The sequence below is a fragment of the Ascochyta rabiei genome, chromosome 1, assembly GCF_004011695.2.
Source record: "Ascochyta rabiei chromosome 1, complete sequence".
NCBI classification, from domain to species: domain Eukaryota; kingdom Fungi; phylum Ascomycota; class Dothideomycetes; order Pleosporales; family Didymellaceae; genus Ascochyta; species Ascochyta rabiei.
Genome location: NC_082405.1, coordinates 2,569,553 through 2,584,066, shown reverse-complemented (window position 1 = coordinate 2,584,066; position 14,514 = coordinate 2,569,553). Strand labels below are relative to the sequence as shown.

The window sequence follows — 14,514 nt, the reverse complement described above, 5'->3', positions numbered from 1 at the left end:
TCTCTGCATGTTGGACCCCTTAGCCTAAACGACGTCACTCGCCAAGGAATGCTGTCATACGGTGAACACGCTACATCAATAAAGGTGTTGCAGGACCGAGTTGTGGTATCGATCACAAAACAAGGCTGATAGTCGGTTTATGAAATACTTGTTGTAAGTTTTGTTTCTTTCTAGTCCAGTTTAGAGGCGCACTTGCTCCAGCTACCGTTCGTGATTGCTGTTGCGTTTCTTACTTTTCTCGACAGTTGAAGCTACACTCCAAACAAGACCTGATCTTTGACGTACTGCAAGCAGCCTCAATAGTACCAAGTGTTCACTCAACTCTAAGACGTGTTGCCTACTAAAAAACAGCAGATCAAACGACGCAAATATGAGCTCATCCCTAGGCGTTCCTCCCTCTGATGCTGAGTTTGGCGACCCCACGCCTTCTGGCCTTACACCCAACACCCGTTCCGAGGTCGAAGAAGCCTTTTTTCAAAACACCCTGAAGCAGACCGACTCAGCAGCCCCGGACTCAACCATCGCTACCGACGAAGCGCGTACTGCGTATCGACGACCAGGCGTCGTTCGAGCTAGCTCTCACAACTACGAGAAGGCTCTAAAGATGGCACATGCGCAAAACTCAGTCTCGTCAAACCTGTCCACACATACCGAGTTGCCCGACAACATCACGGACGAGGCAACAGTCACATCACCATCGCAGTCTTTGCCGTTTCCAGTACCAGGCCAGGGTGTGGTCCCCGACTATAGCGCGGTCGGTCTTGCACAAGGGGATACCCTCAAGAAGTCACGGTCGCGAGGTTTGAGTCTTGGTGCTCTTGCCCAGCAGCAAACCTGGAACGAGCAAGATTACAGGAGATTATACAACGCAGATCTCATGACCGACGCCAAGCAGGGTGCTGGATATGCATCTGGCACTGAGAGGAAGCCATGAGTTCAAGTTTGCTTGTCGAATGGGTACCTTTAATCCACGCTAATGAAGCGTCGGCCGCATACCTCGACCTTCTCATCATCTTCTTGTCGTTGGTCAACATCGTTACGAATCTTCACATGTACGGCGTCAGGGCGCTCCAGGGATATGGAGTACATGCTGCAGAAGAGTTTACGTCCATCTCACAACGTCTGTTCAAAGTCTTGAATGCCAGTCACGCTCATACCTGCTTCTGTGTTCTATTGTCATGATTTGCGTGCGATTCGAGCGTCCGTGTCACGACCTGACCCTTCTGTCTGTTCATATGGTTAGTCCGCACACTGGCGCTGATCCTTCCTTACACTATGCGACGTACTATCTTGTGTAACAAAGGATTCAAATGCTCCATAAAGCTATTGCAAGTCCGCAGAATACACAAATCCAGTCTCGGTAAGCCAGTGGCCTCTGCTCTCTCGCTCCTTCCTTCTGTGTCACGACATCGTATCGACAAACGCTTTTGCACGTTGACTTCCTTCACCTCACCTTCAAGAATCCATCCGATTCCTGATTTTTTCTCTACTTCCCTCACTCACGCACCCTTACCCCGCATCCAATTTCTCACCCACAACACCTTAATCGCAGCCCCGCCATCCAACATGCAGCCAGCAAAGAGAACAACCCTACTCAAAGTCCTGTCACCATTATTCGCTGTGATGGCGTCAGAATCTCACCTCGGGACCAACACGTGCGACAATTCAAATACTTCAGTCATGATCTGCAGCGCGGAAGATGACTGAGACATGCTTCAAAGTGGGTGCCCGCCACATTGTTACCGCTGGTAATGCCTACTGTGACAAGGAAGTCGAATGTACTTCAGGAGACTCCCAGTGCGACACCGCCAACTACGTCTACAAGTCATGCGACGACAAAGGCTTCTAGCGAACCGATCGCAAATGCTCCGAGCCCGGCTGCTGTGAAATGCGAAACGGGAATGCCGTCTGCAAGGCTGAGTGTGGACCTGATCCACATCCGCCCGCGAAGCTTTCTTCTATCAAGGTCGCCCGCGGTAATCGCTGATTTAGAGATCGCTGTGCTTCTACCGGCGAGGCTTACTGCGATGCTACCTACCTGTAGTTGCGTCCTCGGATGCAACGGCGACAAGGCTCTTGGCCTGGGTTAAGACGGTAAGAGTGAGGACTGCTATGTCTACGACAACACCTCCTTGGAGCCATGCTGCAAGTGAGCGAGTCGCCCGTAAGCTTTAGGACAGGTGAGCTGTCTTCGTCTAGCCATGATTGTAACGGCCAATACAGACCACAGGGCTTGAAAGGCCGAAAATGATGGAATTGCAGAGGGAGTGTGGTCCCCGTCTTCTCAGCTTTTATCTGGTGGTACGATTGTGATGGAAGACCTGAGCGAGCTCGTTCGATATGAGTAAGCAAAAAAAAAAAGAAAAAAAGAAAAAGTCTATTTGCCATCATGCGCGTACGTGGTACAATGTCTCGCAAAGAATGCATGCCTGGAGTGTGATAATGCATGTTTCGATGTATTGAGATTCCACATGTTTAGGAAACACAAAGGCTTTTATTCAACTCCAGAGGGTCTCGCGTGCCGAGCATGAAGAAGTGTCGCTGTGAAGTCTCCGTGCCCGAAATTCTATGCACCCCAGAACCGCCGGAGAAGCATGTCTAGATACCCAAACAGAGGATATTGTGCAGGGCCAATACTGCCATTTTTGCCGAGCCAAAGGGCATATAGGCCAACCGCGACTGCAAAACTAACAGCTCCAAAGCGGCGGTAATGCCACAAGCGTGACTGGAAAAACTTGAAATTTCTGGAAGCTTGTTGCAACAGCTGTTTCTGGAATTGCTGCCTACAAACTTCCTTCTCTTGCTGGGCAAAGTAGCGCTCGCCAGCTGCCAGGGGTAAACGCTGCAAGTCAGCCAGGGTACCTGAAGTCTTCAGTACACTCGATGATGATATGCGCCACCACTCCCAGCTGTGCAGCGTGGAAGGAGGAAGCCTCTCGTAGAGCTCGATCGAGCGCGCAATGTGAAACTCAATATCGAATGGCTCAGGCAGCTTGCTGAGCATGACGTGGAGGATGTCCTCGTCTTCCTTGTCAATCTCCAGCAGCTCTTCCCTTCTTGAAAGGACGACAGCCGCGAAGAAATAGAGTGGCATGACAGCATGATGTGCTAGAAAGAAGTCGAACAGCCTCGTGATATCCTTGTACACTGTGATGTTGTGAGCGAACATGGTAATGGTGCCGGCTAGCGCAAATGTTGCTGAGCTTTTGGGGAGATGTGTGTAGAGCACTGGATCGGCATGTTGAAGCAGCGGACGCAGGAGTTCGAGCTGGGCTATGGCGGGTTCGAGCGACGAGAGCATGAAGTCTCGGATACGGAGAAGACTCAGGCGCGCGGCGGCGCGGGGGGCGGCGCGGACACCCAAGACAAGATAGAGGACTTGCACAATGTCGTGGTAGCCTTGAAAGTAGGACAGTGCTGGATGCCGGCGCAGCACCTCGAGGATGACCATGGAAAGCTCGCGTTTCCGGTGGTCGAGCTCTTTCTCCGAGTCTGCGGTTCGTTCGTCAGCACGAACAGTGTGGTAGGCTGAACGTCTGCCAGATACTCACCATGCTTGGGGTAGTACACAAACGCTCTATTCACGTCAAGAGCAACCTGGCCCTCTTCACGATGTGCCGGCAGATCCTGCCAGGGTGTTTTTTCTGCATGGACACGTGTGCGTGCACTTACGTCTGCGTGCGTGTCTGTATCTGTCTCGCTGTCTGTGTCTGTATCCGTGTTTCCACAGCCCAATAAAATGGGCCAGGCTGTGCGCCGCAGGCCATCGCTCACCAGGCCATGGGTGCTCGTACAGAGGCCTACGAGCGCAGCAACATCGCCCTCGTCGCAGGCAGCAGTCACCAAGCCCTCTTTGGCCTTGTCGGCCAACGACAGATCCACAGGGGTCGAGCGCCGCGCAGGCGGGCTTCCAGGGCTCACCGAGCGTGATGGGGTGCGAGGGGTGCGAGAGCGAGAGGCTGCCATGACCTCACCCACATCTCGAGATCGAGTGCCACTCGGTCCACACTCACGACGGTCAGCTGATGGCCCGGAGATGATGTGGCGTCGTGTTTGCCTTTGTATGTGACGACAGAAGCACGGAGAAGCGCGTGTGCAGTACGTCACTGCATGCTGATGGGTTGTGTGGTGTGGTTTCGCACGGTTCGGCACACGCAAGCCGTTCACGTCGACGGTCGACCCTTCCCTTGTCCCTTGTCTCCTTCCTCTTCCTTCCCTGTCCAGATCCCGGGGCTTGGCACGCGGCAGACGGGAGACCGTAGACGGCACAACCGCACAGCCGCACAGCCGCACAACCGCACAACTGCACAACCGTACAGCAGCAAAGGTTCTGGATGGACAGTTGTCTATTGCCTCCCAAGTACCACCAACGGGAAGCATGGTCGATCCGAGCGTCCACATCACTTGCCGCTCTTTGACAGTGCAGCGCTGCCGCTCCGGGACGCAATGACTTGCTGTCGGCCTCCCGAACCAGTCCGTGCCGCAGCTGCATGCGCCGAGCCCCGCTAAACCCACCGTGCATGCATGTAACAACGACCACGGTAGAATCAACAAATCAAATCTCCCACCTCGTCTTTGGCCCCCAGCATCCCTAGCTGGATCTTGAACTGACGGCAGCAGCAGCCTTTTGTCGCCCACCCAAATCACGCTTGAATCAAGATCGTGCTGTCGATGCGCTGCAGGATCTCGCAATCGAGATCCGAACAAATCGTTATCGATCCTGCACCTTCCACGCTGCCGTCTCTCACCATCACTCGAGGCATGTAGCCGCCCCGCTCTGTTGAGTTCTCTTCGTTAGTTGCCTTTGTCACGGCTTGGGGCCTCTCTGGCAGTTCTGCAGTCAGCGAATCCCGTCCTACGTTGCCATTCATTCGCTCCCAGCCATCCAGTCACGTAGCCTGCCCCACGTACCCTTGTGCCATCCCCCGTCTAGCGTCATCGAGATACTTCTTCGCGAATCGTACCCTTGGGCCTTGGTTGGACCCCGTGCGTGCACTGGGAAAACTCTCGACATGAACCACCAAGTCCAGGGTTTGGTGCTTGTTGACAATGAGTGGGTGTCAAGACCGCTCGACGTCTACCAAATCATGGCACGAGCGCAGCAAGATGACACCGAGATGCTCGAGCCTGCCGTCAAGCCGGCCAGCCATCCTCAGGTACCGGGGTACGGCATTCTCTCCAGGACAGTCCTTCCGAGTCCCCTCTTCAAGTTCATTCTGCCCGCCACCATACGTCACAAGGATTTGAACGACATCGTGCTAGTAGGTGAAGACTCAATACAGCTCGTCCAGATCCATGATTATGGTCGCCTTCGCCATGCCGCGACCAAGTCAGACTTCAGCGGCCGAATTCTCACATCGCGAGTGTTCGGCGACGCCCGCGCGGTTCACATCAGCGGGAGCGTGGGCATTCCGCTGCCCAAAGCCCAGAATATGCACAGAGGCACGCGGTCAACCAACAGAAGCGAGAACCACATGTTGCCTCCAGAAGTAGCTGTCCTGACACTGTCATCGCGGACGTTGGTGTTCTTGTGGGCTCAGCACAGCGCAGCGGGCAAACCCGTCTTTCGACAAAAGACTGTCAGGCTCCCCGCTGGATCATCGCGTTTCGATCGTCTTGGTCAATACCTCGCAACAGATCCCAAATGCCGGGCCTTGGCCGTGGCAGCTTACGAAGGACGATTTATGCTCTACAAGACCAAATCTATGCAAACATGGCACAAAGAACTGGCAAACGGCGACGATACAACACCAATCGAAGACGAACGCATCATTGCGATTGAGGGTCGTGTCATGCACATGGAGTTTCTCTCAACAGCGGCTGGCCAGGATGATTTCCATGTAGTCCTTTTGTTCATCGTTGCGCATCAGGGGCTAACGAAGATGACCTGTTTCGACTGGGACTGTAGATACGATCTCGATACTGTGACTGCTCGCACGGAACGGGTCTTGGTCGATCTGGGTGCGTAAGCCAAACTTGCCCTGCTATCACAGGTAATGGACTGACAACTTCAGACGATCAGAATCCGTCATTACTTATTCCACTTGGTCGAAGCCCCGATTTTTTGCTGATCTTCGAGACACATGTATGCGTTTACAAAGACGTCTTGTCCGGTGCTCCACAGCGCACAGTCGTTCCTATACCCGTCCACATTCTGCGCTCGATTCGTCCGGGTGACAGCACACATCGGCCGCGATGGGTACAGTGGGACAAGACCCCTCGCAATCCCGACTTTCCCAAGGAAGCATTCTACATCGCACGCGAAGACGGCCGCGTCATGTACATAGAGCAGGGCCCCGCAGATGCTCTTGATATGGATGATGCAGGCGAGTGGCCGTATCGGATCGACACAGCATTTGCCTGCCTCAGCGTCGATAACTCGGAATTCTCGCAATCGTATCCAGACGTACTCATGGCAGGGGCCGCAGGGAATGATGGACTCCTTTGTAGGGTCGGTTCGTGGCCAACGGAGTACTCTTATGCAACACAATACCCAGCCATGAATCAATTCACGTATGTGGAATCGATGCCAAACTGGAGCCCGCTCACAGGGCTCTGTGTGACGGATTTGCCAGGCATTCGGAATCCCTTTGAACGCGAGCGAGCTGCACTGTTTGTATCCAATGGAGTTGCCCCGCACGGACAGTTATCTGAGCTACGACTTGGGCTCCAAGCGGAGATCGATGGATCATTTAGCGGCATGAACGGTTGTACTGGTCTTTGGGTGATGCACCATGGTAGTCAAACCGTGGAACTCGATGGGAAATGTGCAAGACAGCACTATGCTTTGGTAGTTGTAACACTGCCGCTCGAAACTCTACTTCTACGGCTCGTTCGTACGCAACCAGAAAGTCGTGGGGGTTTTTCTGGTGCCTGGGACGATGGAGTTTGGAACGAAACTCAATTGCCAAATGAAGACGAGCCTGTCGATGATGGAATCAACAGAACTGAAGAGACTATTTCGGCCTGTATGTTAGCGGAGGGCTTCTCGGTACAGATCACTCGCAACGACGCCCAGATACTCGCTCCTCCCAACCTGGCCTTGAGCGACAAGATCCAGTTCCACACGCCAATACTACTCGCTGCTTCGAAGTCCGGTTTCCCCTTCATTGCAACTACCTTCAGAGATTATGGAAACCCCTACCTGGACGTCACGTCAGTACTGGAGGGAGGCACGTTCAGGAGATCCAGACAAGAAAAGTCACGTCATCCGTTGAGCGCCGATCCGACCTGCATAGAGCTTCTTGAAGTTGGCGGACAACCTCACATCTTGGTGGGCACGCTCGATTCGAAAGTGACTCTTTTCCAAGTCATGCATGAGTATGAAGTGTCTAAAATCTTCGAGTCTTCTCTCGACGATGTCAACCCTGCTGGACGTTTACGGACACTGTGTGAGAGTGCCGTTCTATTGACCTCGGGTGCAGACCATATCTTAGTCTGCGCTACCCGAGAAGGGCTCCTCCTTAGCCGTAACATCCACGGAATCAAATCTGACCTGCCGATAACACCACTGGTTGATCCCCACATACAATCCGGAGCACCGACTGCCAAAAAAAGATCAGGCTGGGACATCACGAAGATGGGGTCGACTTCAGCCCAGATCTACGCATGCTCTACCGACCATGCAGCTGCATTCGTGTCATGCGGATCAGACTTTTGCAGAGTTCGCTGCTCCGCAAGTCTGCCTTCAGTCATGGATGTTGAGTCCGTATGGTTTACTAATCGCGCAAGTCCCGGGTACCTCCAAAGTCCGGTCACTGCGACTTACCAGCTCCCTTACAAGGCAGGAACAGAAAGCACGATTGAAAGGAACTTGGATGGCTTTCTTTTCGTCGTTTCTGGTGACCAGATGCTCTACACGCAGCTTGATATTGATATCAAACGGAGTAACCACGTTTCACAATCATATTTCGGGGATGAGGACAAGCCTAAAGTACTGCCACGAAAGCTGATGACAGGCGGCAAACCTTCACACGCAGCTTACCTGGCATTGCCGCGAAAAATGCTCGCAGCGACAGTTGAGGCCAAGGAACTGTGTGCGCCGCCAGACGGGTACCGGGTGATACACTCAGCACTCATTTTATTGAATGTGCACGACGACAAATCCCTCGATGAGGTTGAGATAAAGAAGGAAGTAGAAGTCGGGCTTGCTGACAGACTAGTCGTGGCGCACTATGCTCTCAATCACGCTGAACGTGTCTACTCAATTGTCGATTGGCCTTTCGAGGACAACCGAGGCAAGAAATACAACCTTGTGATTGTGGGCACTGGAATTGGAACAGGGCCCGGCAAGGAGACTGGGAGAAGACTCATTTTCAACCTGGGCCAGCGTGGTTCGAAATTATCGTTACAGAAAGAGTCAACGTATCCTCATCCCCTCTATTGTATTGCCTTGTTTAACAACCGCGCTACTGTGAGCGTTATTGGTAAGCTCTTATCATTTGATGAGTTTGACGCGCAGCTTGGCAGGTTAGTCTCGAAGCCGAACATTCAGAGATGTCGTCTGACTCAGCTAGATGGATCAATCGTGGATCCAAAGAGCTCCCCTCACCCGGAATACACGTCACAGTCTCGAAGTCTATGATCTTTGTATCTACGCTACAGCATTCCCATCTATGTTACGAAGTTGTTCGTCAGCCTGATGATTCAAGAGTTGACATTGTACAACTGTTCACCGACAGCCGCGAACGCTCGTGTACCCATCATCTTGCACTTCACGCCAACGACCTCCGAAACGATGCCGCAGTAGGGGAAGAATCGCTTGTCCTACTCACAGACAAGAAGACTGCGACAATTTCTGGCCTGTATCACTCCGGCGAGGTTGCTTTCAAGAATGCCGCAACAACTTTGTTTGAGGCACGCCTTCCACGAACGGTCGTTCGCCTTCAGCGTGGAGATATTCGTCCGGCCTGGCGTCGACCTTCACGCTTCACCAAGCGCTCGGACAGGCTCGAAGGTATCCTCGTCGACGACATCATAGGTGCCTGCTCTGATGGTACCATCTACGCCTTTTCCATCATGTCTGAGCCTGCACATGTTATCTTGCGTCTGCTGCAGAACCTCGTCGAACTGAAGCAAGCTCGCGACCCAGCGAGACAGTTCACTATCGTCAAACATCGGAGTGGGGACATATTTGATGTTCTCATGAACGGTGCTGATGGAGCGCAAGATTGCGCGATCCGTGCTCGAGACGTTGATCCAAGGCACAGGGAGCGTGAAGTGTCTGCACCTAAGAATAGCCATATCGATGGTGATGTACTGCTGAAATTTTTCAACGAAGGTGGCGATCTTCGAGATCTAATCTCGACACATGTAGAACCTGAGGTAACGGCATTGCTGGAAGAGCTTGGGAGAAGTTTACTGTTGCATAATGGCTACTACCTGCAGGATGGACATGCTAGCGCGGCTAACATCTTAGTTTGCATTAAAGAGTGGATGGACGAGGTACTTATGCCTTTACTATAGAACATTCTAAAAACAGTATATTTAGAGCTAGCAGATATAGTAAAGTAATTATATAAATGCCTACTAGAGTACATTAAACTTATAAGTAGGTACTACTGTAGGTAGTACTTTTGCTTTGTCGCAGTGAAGGGCCACAATCACGTGGGGAAGACCAGAGACACAAGCCGGTCAGATCAGTAAGACCGATATTACCGACCCACCCGATCCTGGTCCTAGACTAGTAGGGGATCAGACAAGTATATATCCGTGAACCTATATAGGCTCTATAGAGAGTGGTAGGGATTTAATTATTCCGTATAAGGTATCAGTAATGCTAAAAGTCGTATCTGGCTTAGTGGTATGTCTAGCTCGGTGGTGCTTTATGTTATCTGTTAAGCATACTAACGTGTGTCAGTCAACGGTTAGGATAAGCAGCCGGAATTACCAAAAGCTTGTTACTGTATTCCCAAAGCTTGCGAGCACTACAGTTTGACAGCGTAGCAACGTTTGCACATAGTGTGACTGTCTAGTTCACGATATTGCGCACTGAATTTGCATCCAACTCGAGCGCGCGGTTCAGCCCTGCTCAGTGACGGACCAACACATGCCTGCACCTGCAGAATAGTGCCTAGCACCTACGAGGCGCTCTGAGAGCAGTCGCTTATCTCAACACAGCACTCGACTTCCCTTCACGGAATTGGTCGATTTTCAAGCTCTTGACAACTACAGGCCTGTGGCCTGTCCGGTCGAGAGGCTAATGCGCTGGGGGACTCAGCCCTGACGATGGTACCGCCGCTATGCGTAAATTTTGTGCTCCTCCCAATCGGTGGGAAGCCGTTGTCTGGCAATCTCATAACCTTGTCATCATCTGACCATGAACAGTTTTTGGCCCTGAGTGAAAGGGCTTTTGTAGCTTGCGCTCGTGGTCTCGGGCTTTCCGCGTCCAATATGAGACAGTTCGTCGCTCTACCCCAAATTTCTCCAGGAAATTTGCGCTTGGCGCAGCTGCCCGCATCTCGAAAACATGCGCTATGTGGTAATGGCCCCACTGGCAGAAGACCGTCAGGACTCCGAGTGGGGAGCGCACCATGGCGACACGGGATGCCCCCTCCCCCGTCCCCAAGAGTCTGGAGCACGCTGGGCCGCAGCTGCTGCTTGAAGCAGTCCCTTGAGCAGCTGCCGGTGCGCGATACTGCTTCTTTGTGGAGCGCACACTGCGTAGTCGTCCCAACCAAAAGATGCGGCTCAAATTATGTGGGAGCTTGATCGTGGATGCAGGCAGGTTTCTGGCGTGGCAATAAGAAGGAGTGAGGGCCCCAAGCTTTGTCCAAGCATGCTCCTTGCTCTTATCTTCGGCCCAACTGACAACGATCCCGATAGGCGTGCGCGCCTCGAGGTGACATTGGACACGGGCTTCTCATTCCGAGCATACTTTTTGCACAGCATCTACGGAATTGATTCTTGCGATCTGTAAGTCGTGAGGATCCGCCAGTTCTTGATCTGCTCTTGTTAATAGTGGCAACCCCGCATAACCTACTTCAAATCCGGGGGCGTTAGTGAGCGATCGACACCGACATGTCCACACACAACTTGACTGCGCTCTGATCAACGTAGTACGGTTCCGATTTTATTGCACTAAACATACGCCTCCGACGTGCTTCTAGGCCGATCATGGTTAGTGGTCGGCGGCTCCAAGTTATTCAAGAGCGCTCCCCACGTCTTCCGTTATCGTTCATCCGGAGTCTCCTCTGGCTGTACACAAAAATTCCGAATATCCTTTCCATGAGCCTCTTTCTCCTTAAGCACATCTTACTTTGACCACTTGTCATTCTCTAACTTCCACGATGGCCGACTTCAAAGATCCTGAGAAGCAGCCCTATGATGACAACGGCATTCATACTACTACCTCCTTTGCGCAGGGGACTCATCGCCGCGCGTCCATCACCGATGCTGTCTTCGGAGAAATAAATGAAGATGGTCCAAACTACCGTGCTGTACGTCAAGGGCATCGCTTGACTGCCTCCATGAACTAACGTCAGCAGGTTGGCTGGAAAGGAACAGCTGTACTGATGCTAAAAACACAAATTGGCCTTGGCGTCCTGTCTATCCCATCGGTCTTCCATAGCCTTGGCTTGATTCCTGGTGTGATTGTTATCTTGATCATCGCTGCAATGACGAGTTGGTCCAACTACATTATCGGGGTCTTCAAATTGCGCCATCCGGACGTATACGGCATTGACGACGTTGGTCGTAAGCTGTTTGGTCGCGTTGGTTACGAGGTATTCGGCATTACATTCGCGCTCTACTGGATCTTTGTCGCAGGCTCTGGAATGTTGGGTATCTCCACCGCGCTAAACGCTCTTTCGTCCCACGGTGCTTGCACCGCCATCTTTGTTGCTGTCGCCGCTATTGCTGGGTTTTGTCTTGGCAGCATTCAGACTTTGGGAAAGATTTCCTGGCTCGCCTGGATTGGTGTAGTTAGTATCCTCAGCTCAAGTGAGTTACCTGACACTATTTCTGGTTTGTAAGGGTGGTTGTTAATCCTCAGACAGTCTTGATCTTGACAGTATCAGTTGGTGTTCAAGATCGTCCAGCTGACGCGCCTCCAACCCCTGGACCTTTCCACTCTGATTACGAATTATTTGGCTCTCCCACGGCAGCCGACGCATTCGCATCGATCTCGTCCATTGTTTTCGCCTACGCAGGAACTCCAGCTTTCTTCAACATCGTGTCTGAGATGCGCGAGCCCCGGCATTACACCAAAGCTCTCATTGTCTGCCAGGGTACCATGACTGCAGTTTACATCGCCATTGGGTGTGTAGTCTACTACTATTGCGGGTCTTACGTGTCTTCTCCCGCTCTTGGATCCGCTGGACACCTCATGAAGAAAGTCTGTTACGGCATCGCCTTGCCCGGTCTGCTTGTCAGTACCACTTTGTTTGTACATTTCGCGGCCAAGTACTTCTTCATGCGAATTCTCCGCAACTCCCAACATCTAACTCGAAACACCCCAACACATTGGATTACCTGGATTAGCTGTACTGCCGGTAACGCTATTGTCGCTTACGTCGTTGCCAGCGCCATCCCTGTTTTTGGTGGACTTGTTTCGCTCGTTGGTGCTCTTCTCGGTACTTTGATGTCGATTCAGCCTATGGGTTGCATGTGGCTCTATGACCACTGGCGCGATGCCAGGACCGGAAAGTGGATGTTCATGGTTGGCTGGTGTGCTTTCATGATCATCGGAGGTTGGTTCCTAACTATTGCTGGAACCTATGGGTCTATTGTTGGCATTATCGACAGCTACAACGCATCTGGCGGATCAGCTGCCTGGAGTTGCGCTGACAACTCCAATTCGTCATGAACTCACTGTTTCATTTGGTTACTAAAACTAGTCTCATAGACGCATTTGTACTTCTGGAATCTTTACAACATCCTGGACATCACTGCGGGGTTATGATCCTTTGTGAAGATACCCAGGGAGTTTTGATTACTCGGCTATCTAAGAAGAAAAATACCGTTACTGTACAGCATGGCTATCTTATTGGAACGTTCAAATCTATTCTTTCTCAAGATGGGGCTTGAGTACTTTGCAACAAATCCTCACACAAGCATAGTCGATCTTTAGAGATGCTACAACAGTACTGAACGAGCAATACCACTCATATCGACGTAGTCGAACGCAAGAGCCCTGCATTCGTAAATCTGAGGATTTGTGTACAATTCACTTTGCTGGTCTCAGAGTGATGCTTATTACATCAAAGACTTGTATTCTATACTGCAGGTGTGCATTCAGGATGTTTTGATGTCGCCATGTAGAATTGATATTCATGGTATTGACAAGGTGCTTTAGCATTCGGCTACAGACTGGGAATTCTTCTTGATGCCCGTCATTACTACTAAACTTAAGCGGTTGGCTTCATCTCAGTTTTTTTTTGGTAACTGCGATCCGCAGTAGTCACTTTCATGTCAGACAATCGATACTTGTGACGGTACATCGAGATGCAATTATTGATGATTTGATCTGGAAGGCTGCATCAACGCTCGTATCTACGTTTAGGATACCATATAAAATCACAGCATCGTGATTTGCAGGGCCCAATAGTTGTCCGTCATCGCACTGAGAACGAAAAGACTTTGGTTTGGTGTATTAGGCGCAAAACAATAACCAGCGGTCAACCACCAGGTCTGGTTGTTATACTCTTTGAAAGCCTCACTAATGCATACTTCCTTCTTTCAAGTAGCGTACTAAGGATTGTCGAACACCTTGAAAATATCAAAGTTGTGTTTGCCGGAAGACCCAGCAACGTATACTGCAAAGGAAGTCGTCTCAAACCAACCGCTAAACTCTTCCTTTTCGAGCGCCGTTTTCATCTCGCAAGCGGCAGCGCGCGGTAGACATCGATAAGCACCGCAGCCCATGGCCCCAAGCACCAGGTTCGTCACACTGTTGACGGCTGCTAGCCTCAATATCAACAAGATCTTCTCTCGTAAGTCTTGCAGGTCAAGTTCAGCTGCAAAGCCCTTTTCGTCGTCTGTAAGCTTCGGGCGGCACGGCGCAGTCACAGTGATAACATCCACGAAATGTCGCTGCTCAATTGACAAGTCGACAAGATTGCGGTTTAGAGTGTCCTTGAACACCACGACATCTGGGAACATGATGCCGGCACAGCTTCCATTTCCTGTGTTCGGAACGGATACCAAGCACGGTTCAGTGTGCCATACAGTGTCGACGAGTAGCAAAGTGCCTGACAATGTGTAGCGTCAGCCACCGCCAGGCTCTCGATCGCTGGCCAAGTTCAATACGCCAACCTTGCCGTAAGTAGAACCTAGAGTCTGCGCAAGGGCGAAGGCGTCGCCGTTGTGAACTTCTATAGGCTTGCGAGGGAACCCTGGACATAGCAGTCGTAATTTGTCAAGAGGAGGTATTTGCGCTGGGATAAGGGTGCTGCCGCCTCGACCCGCGGCAGCTGCGGCAATGGTCGGCGCTCCTCGAAGTGTACCGGTATCCTCGCAAGCTTTGCGACGGCTTGCAATGCCGTGCATCTTTTCTGGTTACGAATGCCGAGAATA

At 51.7% G+C, this 14,514-nt stretch overlaps 6 protein-coding genes across 6 annotated transcripts, besides 3 other annotated features; 3 read left to right on the top strand and 3 right to left on the bottom strand.

The window, feature by feature from the left end:
- Positions 1 to 370: 370 nt before the first annotated feature.
- EKO05_0000761 (uncharacterized protein) lies at positions 371 to 934 on the top strand (the record flags this gene model as incomplete). The annotated part of the gene is made up of 1 exon (XM_038944789.1): positions 371 to 934. The coding sequence occupies one exon, from the start codon at positions 371 to 373 to the stop codon at positions 932 to 934; it is 564 nt and encodes a 187-aa protein (XP_038803307.1).
- Positions 935 to 2,350: 1,416 nt separating this feature from the next.
- Positions 2,351 to 2,375: a tandem repeat.
- Positions 2,376 to 2,566: 191 nt separating this feature from the next.
- EKO05_0000760 (GTPase-activating protein gyp8) lies at positions 2,567 to 3,966 on the bottom strand (the record flags this gene model as incomplete). Its single annotated transcript, XM_038936595.1, has 3 exons — positions 2,567 to 3,492; positions 3,552 to 3,627; positions 3,673 to 3,966. The coding sequence occupies 3 exons, from the start codon at positions 3,964 to 3,966 to the stop codon at positions 2,567 to 2,569; spliced, it is 1,296 nt and encodes a 431-aa protein (XP_038803306.1).
- Positions 3,673 to 3,722: a tandem repeat.
- A 299-nt stretch (positions 3,967 to 4,265) lies between the features above and the next one.
- Positions 4,266 to 4,314: a tandem repeat.
- Positions 4,315 to 5,012: 698 nt separating this feature from the next.
- EKO05_0000759 (uncharacterized protein) lies at positions 5,013 to 9,465 on the top strand (the record flags this gene model as incomplete). The annotated part of the gene is made up of 3 exons (XM_038936815.1): positions 5,013 to 5,961; positions 6,015 to 8,469; positions 8,517 to 9,465. 3 exons carry the CDS (start codon positions 5,013 to 5,015, stop codon positions 9,463 to 9,465), a joined length of 4,353 nt encoding a protein of 1,450 aa, XP_038803305.1.
- A 1,823-nt stretch (positions 9,466 to 11,288) lies between these two features.
- Positions 11,289 to 12,805, top strand: EKO05_0000758 (uncharacterized protein; the record flags this gene model as incomplete). Its single annotated transcript, XM_038936389.1, has 3 exons — positions 11,289 to 11,438; positions 11,487 to 11,940; positions 11,997 to 12,805. 3 exons carry the CDS (start codon positions 11,289 to 11,291, stop codon positions 12,803 to 12,805), a joined length of 1,413 nt encoding a protein of 470 aa, XP_038803304.1.
- Positions 12,806 to 13,689: 884 nt separating this feature from the next.
- EKO05_0000757 (uncharacterized protein) lies at positions 13,690 to 14,100 on the bottom strand (the record flags this gene model as incomplete). The annotated part of the gene is made up of 1 exon (XM_059635492.1): positions 13,690 to 14,100. One exon carries the CDS (start codon positions 14,098 to 14,100, stop codon positions 13,690 to 13,692), a length of 411 nt encoding a protein of 136 aa, XP_059491475.1.
- A 105-nt stretch (positions 14,101 to 14,205) lies between these two features.
- EKO05_0000756 (uncharacterized protein) lies at positions 14,206 to 14,487 on the bottom strand (the record flags this gene model as incomplete). Its single annotated transcript, XM_038936428.2, has 1 exon — positions 14,206 to 14,487. One exon carries the CDS (start codon positions 14,485 to 14,487, stop codon positions 14,206 to 14,208), a length of 282 nt encoding a protein of 93 aa, XP_038803303.2.
- Between the last annotated feature and the right edge of the window lie 27 nt (positions 14,488 to 14,514).